At 45.3% G+C, this 7,500-nt stretch overlaps 2 protein-coding genes across 6 annotated transcripts in view; both read left to right on the top strand.

The window, feature by feature from the left end:
• Window positions 1-6,293, top strand: part of rab3ip (RAB3A interacting protein (rabin3)) — a 9,914-nt gene extending 3,621 nt beyond the window's left edge. The window contains exons 6-13 of one of the 2 annotated variants that reach the window (XM_060048726.1): window positions 357-452; window positions 973-1,050; window positions 2,176-2,385; window positions 2,695-2,823; window positions 3,358-3,470; window positions 4,488-4,587; window positions 4,891-4,960; window positions 5,348-6,293. In XM_060048726.1, coding sequence (XP_059904709.1) covers window positions 357-452; window positions 973-1,050; window positions 2,176-2,385; window positions 2,695-2,823; window positions 3,358-3,470; window positions 4,488-4,587; window positions 4,891-4,960; window positions 5,348-5,430 — 879 coding nt within the window. In that variant the 3' untranslated portion in view covers window positions 5,431-6,293. The remainder of the gene's footprint in view (window positions 1-356; window positions 453-972; window positions 1,051-2,175; window positions 2,386-2,694; window positions 2,824-3,357; window positions 3,471-4,487; window positions 4,588-4,890; window positions 4,961-5,347) is intronic. The other variant, XM_060048727.1, reaches the window with a different exon arrangement.
• A 1,129-nt stretch (window positions 6,294-7,422) lies between these two features.
• The window catches only part of LOC132454997 (myelin regulatory factor-like protein), a 19,005-nt gene continuing 18,927 nt past the window's right edge, over window positions 7,423-7,500 (top strand). For all 4 annotated transcript variants that reach the window (XM_060048672.1, XM_060048670.1, XM_060048671.1 and 1 more), the window contains exon 1: window positions 7,423-7,500. This exon is cut by the window's right edge and continues 125 nt beyond it. The gene's annotated coding sequence lies outside the window, so the exon portion shown is untranslated.

Genomic DNA, 7,500 nt, shown 5'->3' with positions numbered 1-7,500 from the left:
TATCTTTAATCTGCTCCTTCATCCATTAACCAATTTAAGTTATTATTTTTCATGTTTTAATTTGATTATTTGTGTTTTGTACCATTTCTGTTTGGATGAATGGGTGAATTCACCTGCATTTATCATCCCTGCTATGCATGTGTGCATGTCCGCACATTTGTGCATGCGTGTTTGTGTGTGTGCGTGTGTGTGCGTCTGTTTGTGCGTGTCTGTGCACTTGTCTGTGTGTGTGCATGTGCGGGTGTGTGCGTGCGTCTATGCGCGTGTGTGCGTGTTGGTTTGTGTGCGTGCGTGCGTCTATGCGTGTGTCTCTGCGTGCGTATATGTGTGTGTGTGCGTGTGTGTGTGTGTGTAAGGATCTGCTGTTGAAAGACGAGGAGTGTGAGAGGTTGTCTAAAGTGAGAGACCAGCTGGGGCTGGAGTTGGAGGAGCTCACGGCCAGCCTCTTCCAGGTGGGTCAGACACAACATAACACACATAATGATGTTAAGAACAGCCTGGTGGAGCTGACGCATTCACAGGAAGTATGGACGGTGAGATCGTGGGGACCAACATCCTCTGTGTTATCGTAAATTCACCAGTGACCTCTCCACTGCACTGGGACAGAACCATACTGGGACAGAACCATACTGGGACTAAACCATAGCTCTCCAGGTGACGGCCCAGAGTGGTGTCTCTCTGGGTCTGGACCTCATGTCGGGGTGCTTCTGCATTTTGGGCTCACGGGAGAATGATGACTTATAAGCTGTAATGATGGCATGTTTTTTTAATTTAAAAACTGCCTTATGATATATATATATAAATATACAGACAGCCTGATTATTAATAGCCTCAAGCCAATAAATACTGTAATTCACTGGGTTATTGATTTTGATATATTTATATTACCACAAGCCACAAGAGATGTCACTAATGTAACTTGTGTCTGTTTGTGTGCGTGTGTGCTTTTCGTGTGTGCATGTGTGTGCTTAGGAGGCCCATAAGATGGTCCGAGAGGCCAACGTCAAACAGGCGACAGCCGAGAAGCAGTTGACGGAAGCCCTCGGCAAGGTAAACCCGTCTCATGAGTCATGACACCTACCAGCCCCAAACCACCAGGGGGCAGCGATGGGACAAGCATTGTGTAGCGTCTTATCCTAGCTATCTTCGTTGTATGCGGGAAATGGGTTAACCTAGTGATTGTTAGTGCTTGGAACTTGTGCCGTGTTCCAATACCCGTACTTCCATGAGTATACTTAAAGGAAGTACACTATCTGCACTATCCGTACTCACTTGAGTACGGTCATTTTTCAGATGTGAGTGCTGTTCCAAATCGAGTACTCCGTGGTGCACTTACCGGAAATTACGATCACGACTGCCGCCGCGGCTCCTCCCCCGCAATAAACATCCCGCTTTGAACGGTGAACTCTTTACGCCTAGCAGCTATAAAAAGCTATAGAAACTATACAAACTACTAAATGACTCTATTAATGCAGGCTATGTGGAAAATGCGCCGACTTTGGCTCAGCCTGGCTCCGCCTCTTCCGCTACGTAGCTAAGATGGCTGCCGTTGAGTACGGAGAGTGTCCTTCGATCCTTTATATGTCCATGTTCGATCCACACTTCACGATTATCCCATTTTGAGTACGGCATCCGGGTCCTTGAAGTATACTTCTTTTCGCCGGATCTGAATTGGAACGTACTGCGTACTCAAATTTTGAGTACGCAGTACGGACAGTATGGGTATTGGAACACGGCCTTGGTACTCTGAACATGCTTACTGTACCGACAGCGATATATTGTTGTTTTTTCTTTTTTTTTCTGAAAAATGTACATTGTAAGTCGCTTTGGATAGAAGCGTCTGCCGAATGCACTAGTGCTGCTCGTTTATGGAAATAGTCATAATCACGATTATTTTGGTCAACATTGAAATGCCGATTATTCAAACGATTGTTTTTGAGTTAGAAAACATTATACATTCATTCAGCATTTCTCGCACACTTTGTAACTGAGAACTTTCTCAGTTTTTCTGAAATTTAAAAAATACACGAAATGTTGAAGTCTGACCCTACTATTAAATATTTAATGAATGATAATTTTTTTTTTTTCTTTTATGTTAGTTTGAAGATCTTTGCAGCCCTAAAACGCTCTAAATGTAAATGTCTACTCACGCTCGAATCCCCCCCCCCCCCCCAGATCGACGTGCTCCAGTCCGAGGTGCTGGCCCTGAAGACCTTGGTGCTGTCCTCGCCCACCTCCCCCGTGGCGGAGCTCCCCGGGGGTCCGGGGGCCGTGAAGACCCCCTTCAGGAAGGGCCACGGCCGCAACAAGAGCACCTCCTCCGCCATGACGGGCAGCCAGCCCGAGGCCTCGGCCACGCAGCCCCTCGCACGCGACTGCCGGGAGGTGAGGACCACGCCCCCCCCCCCCCCCACCCCCACGCGCCTGGGCCGCGGCGGGGCTCTGGATACTAAACAAACCTGTGTGTGTGTGTGTGTGTGTGTGTGTGTGTGTGTGTGTGTGTGCGCGTGTGTGTGAGAGTGCGTCCGTTTGTATATGTGCGTGTGTGTGCGCCTATGTGTGTGTGTCTGCGCTTGTACGTGTGTGTGCGCGTGTGTGTGTGTCTGCGCTTGTACGTGTGTGTGTGTGTGTGTGTGTGTGTCTGCGCTTGTACGTGTGTGTGTGTGTGTGTGTGCGTGTGTGTGTGTGTGCTAGGTGGACGCTCAGCTGTTCGGTGAGTTCAAAGCCTGGCGGGAGGATCCTACGCTGGACCGGAGTGGCTGCTTCATGGAGAGGGTTTACAGGGAGGACATCCACCCCTGCCTCACCTTCAGCAAGAGCGAGGTACCTTCTACCGCTCTAGCGCTATACCTCCATCTCCCCCTGCTATATCTCTAGCTCTATACCTCCATCTCTCACTGTGTGTCTATCGATATCTCTATTTCTCACTGTGTGTCTTTCTATATCTATATCTATCTTGCTATAACTTTCCCTGTGTGTCTATCTATATCTTTCTCTATCTCTAACTGTGTGTCTATGTATATCTATCTCTATATCTATGTATATCTATCTCTATGTCTATCTCTAGCTCTCACTGTGTGTCTAACTATTTCTATATCTATCTCTATAACTCTGCATCTTGTCCCTGTGTCTCTCAGTACCTCTCTATATTTAAGGGCCTGGAATAAAAACACTTTTATAAACACACATTTTATTTTCACACTTTTCTCGAATAAAACATCATAATCAATTGTTGATTCCCCTGCCCTAATATATATAATATGTAATCCGGTGCTGTCCGGTTGCAGACACTGCCCCCCTGTGGTAGGACGTGCTCACTGCGGTCTTCACAGGGACTGTGTTGTGTTCTCCCTCCAGCTGGGGTCGGCCATCTTGGACGCGGTGGAGCAGAACACTCTGAGCGTGGAGCCGGTGGGCTTCCAGCCGCTGCCCGTCGTCAAGGCCTCCGCCATGGAGTGTGGGGGACCCAAGTACGTAGAGACGCCGGGGTGGGCGGGCCGGGAACCCACGGTTCTCCGCTGAGCGAGGGAACCCACGGTTCTCCGCTGAGCGAGGGAACCCACGGTTCTCCGCTGAGCGGGGGAACCCAGGGTTCTCCGGCCATGCATTGGGCCAGCCGACCCCAGTGGGGCCTGTCGGCCCGCTCAGGTTTTTAATGTGCAGCACAAAAACGTTACAATTTATTTAAACTTTTTTAAAGTGTTATTTTTATTTTTAAATGAGATATTGTATTTCAAATCTGTCTCTCTCTCCTCTCTGTTTTCTCTCTCCTCCCCTGTCTCCCCTCCCTCATCCTCTCTCTCTCCTCTCTCTATTCTCTCTCTCCTCTCCCGTTTCTCTCTCCTCCTTTGTCTCTCTATTCTCTCTATTCTCTCTCTCCTCTCTCTCCTCTCTCTATACTCTCTCTCCTCCTTCGTCTCTCTCTCCTCTCTCTATACTCTCTCTCCTCCTTCGTCTCTCTCTCTCCTCTCTCTATACTCTCTCTCCTCCTTCGTCTCTCTCTCTCCTCTCTCTATACTCTCTCTCCTCCTTCGTCTCTCTCTCCTCTCTCTATACTCTCTCTCCTCCTTCGTCTCTCTCTCTCCTCTCTCTATACTCTCTCTCCTCCTTCGTCTCTCTCTCTCCTCTCTCTATACTCTCTCTCCTCCTTCGTCTCTCTCTCCTCTCTCTATACTCTCTCTCCTCCTTCGTCTCTCTCTCTCTCCTCTCTCTATACTCTCCTCCTTCGTCTCTCTCTCTCCTCTCTCTATACTCTCTCTCCTCCTTCGTCTCTCTCTCTCCTCTCTCTATACTCTCTCTCTCCTCTCTCTATACTCTCTCTCCTCCTTCGTCTCTCTCTCTCCTCTCTCTATACTCTCTCTCCTCCTTTTTCTCTCTCTCCTCTCTCTATACTCTCTCTCCTCCTTCGTCTCTCTCTCTCCTCTCTCTATACTCTCTCTCCTCCTTTTTCTCTCTCTCCTCTCTCTATACTCTCTCTCCTCCAATAGGAAGTGTGCTCTTAGTGGACAGACTAAGACCTGCAAGCACAGAATCAAGTTTGGAGATTCGTCCAGTTACTACTATGTGTCTCCCTACTGTCGCTACAGAGTGAGTATTCTGTCAGTCTGTCTTTCTGTCTGACTGTCTGTCTGACCGTTGGTCTGTCTGTCTGTCTGCCAGTCTGTCTGACCCTTGGTCTGTCTGTCTGTCTGTCTGTCTGTCTGTCTGTCTGTCTGTCTGTCTGTCTGTCTGTCTCACCGTTTGTCTGTCTGTCTGTCTGCCTATCTCTGTCTGACTGTCTTTGATTAAACTAACTCTCTCTCTCTCTCTCTCTCTCTCTCTCTCTCTCTCTCTCTCTCTCTCTCTCTCTCTCTCTCTCTCTCTCTCTCTCTCTCTCTCTCTCTCTCTCAGATAACATCCGTCTGTAATTTTTTCACCTATATTCGTTATATCCAACAAGGGCTAGTGAAACAGCAGGATGGTACGTACACACACACACACACACACACACACAAACACACACACACACACACACACACACACACACACACACACACACACACACACACACACACACACACACACACACACAAACACTCTCTGACTTTGCACCTGACTCAATCTGATAGAACTGAATAGATTATTATTATTATTATTGATTGATTGATTATAATTATTGATTATGTTGCTATCGTGAAGTCTGTAACAGATGTTCTGTGCCTCTCTGTGTGTATGTGTGTGTGTGTGTGTGTGTTTGTGTGTGTGTGTGTGTGTGTGTGTGTGTGTGTGTGTGTGTGTGTGTGTGTGTGTGTGTGTGTGTGTGTGTGTGTGTGCGTGTGCGTGCGTGTCTGTGTGTCTGTGTGTGTAGCTGAGCAGATGTTCTGGGAGGTGATGCAGCTGAGGAGGGAGATGTCGTTGGCCAAGCTGGGCTACTACAAAGACCAACTGTAACCCTCCAATCAGCACACAGGCCTCGCCCACATCATCCCCCGTCAACCAATCAGCCACCACCCTCCACCAACAATCGTGTGTGTGCGTGTGCGCGTGTGTGTGTGTGTGTGCATTTGCGTGCAGTGACACTAGTCTGTTGACTTTGTAATAGAGGACTAATAGCAGTGAAGACATTTTGTTCAAAGATTTGTTCACTGATTTGAGTTTAATTTGTCTGAATTCTGATTTGATATTTCAATGATTAGGCAGTTTTGAGACGCCTTTGAGATTTGCGATGAGAATCGAATGATCAGAATGTTGACGATGATTTTAAGGAAGTTAGGATCTGTGCTCTGTTAAAGTCGTCGAGGTGAAACGACGTCAACGTCCACCGATAACACGATGAACCTGCATGTTTACGTGGTGGGGAATGAACTTCCAACGTCCGTCCATAGAGGGCGCTGTGCACTTCCACCGTCTTCGGACATTACGAAACGGAAGAATGGAAGATAGGAGAGCTCTGCTTCCTCTCCAGTGTACAGAACATGCAGAATTAAATCCTACACTACACACATTTGTGTTGAATTAATTTAATTTATTATTATTGTTATTATTATATGGATGTAAACTGATATTTCAAAACTATTGTTAAGAGAAGGCGATGAGCTGTCAAGCACTGAGCTGTTGATACATCTATGTGTGTCAAGGACGTTGTGTGCGTGTGCGTGCGTGTACTGCATTCTGCGTGAACTCTATTATACATCACTCCTGTAACCACGCCCCCCGCGGTCTTCTCCCGTACGACCCCCCACCACGCGGCTTCCTATCCTTGGTTTCAGTGAATTTCTCTTGGATTCTGGAATAAAACAGTTGACCTCTGAAAACACTGGCTGCCCCCCTCCCAGCACGACTCATCATTCTGTGTTTCATCCGTCAGCAAACACAAAAATGGGGCATTAAACTTTTGATTCTCGGCCAACCTGGCTACGTCATGGGGACGGAGGGTAACCATGATGACGGTTCTAGACGCTAGCTGGATGCGTAAATCTAGAACCGTCGTCATGGTTACCATAGATGTGTGGCATCTTCCAGATGCAACATTAAGGACAAGTTATGCCGCAATTTCCCGTCTGGGATCAAAATCAACTTCTTATCGTTGGTGATGAAAAATAAACTTTACGCAATTACAATAAGGGTTCAGTGAGGTCATATGCATGTATATGTATATTAGATTAGATTAGATTAGATTAGATTAGATTAGATTAGGCTTTATTGATCCTTTTGGGATGACTCCCTCAAGGAAATTGATTGTCCAGTAGTTTACAGAAAGAAACACAATATTAAATTATATACAATATAAGATAAACAATACACTCTTAGATAACTATAAAAAGTAAAATAAAAAGTAAACAGTAAACAATAATTATAATAATAATATAAGATAAACAATAAACTCTTAACTAACTACCTAACTATAAAAAGTAAAAAAAAAAAACAGTAAACAATAAACTCTTAGCTAATATAGAAAGTAGAGATAATAATACAAGTAAAACAGGATTCAAGTAAAATAAAAGATAAATGTAGAGAACTATATCTATGTATATGTAGGCCTATATATATATATATATAGAAATAGATATATCTATATACATATAGATATGTTTATAAATTATAAATGTACATATATATATTATAGATATATTTACAATATGTATTATATAATATATACATATATAAATAGACACACATATACATTCTATATTCAAGTATTATACATAATATAAATATATCTTTGATGGTGTAGGGTGTCACATGTTTTGAGTGTGTGACTGCCTGTGTGTGTGATAGAAGATGACCAGACGATAGATTGTCTGTTTACTCCAGGATGAGTATTGAGAAGGCACACACACACACGCACACACACAGAGCCACATAGCCTACTTTATGGCTGTGCGGGCTGGCCGCGTCCAAAGATCAAAGTGCGTCTCGGCTTTAGCGACTCCGGACATTATTTCTTGGAGGGGCTGAACATTAAGGATCTTCTCTTCTTCTCCCTCACTAATCGAACTAGAATGTTAAGTAATATTATCC

This window comes from Gadus macrocephalus, chromosome 4, assembly GCF_031168955.1.
Source record: "Gadus macrocephalus chromosome 4, ASM3116895v1".
NCBI lineage: Eukaryota > Metazoa > Chordata > Actinopteri > Gadiformes > Gadidae > Gadus > Gadus macrocephalus.
The sequence above is the reverse complement of the archived record's forward strand: the minus strand, read 5'-3'. Positions and strand labels throughout refer to the sequence as shown.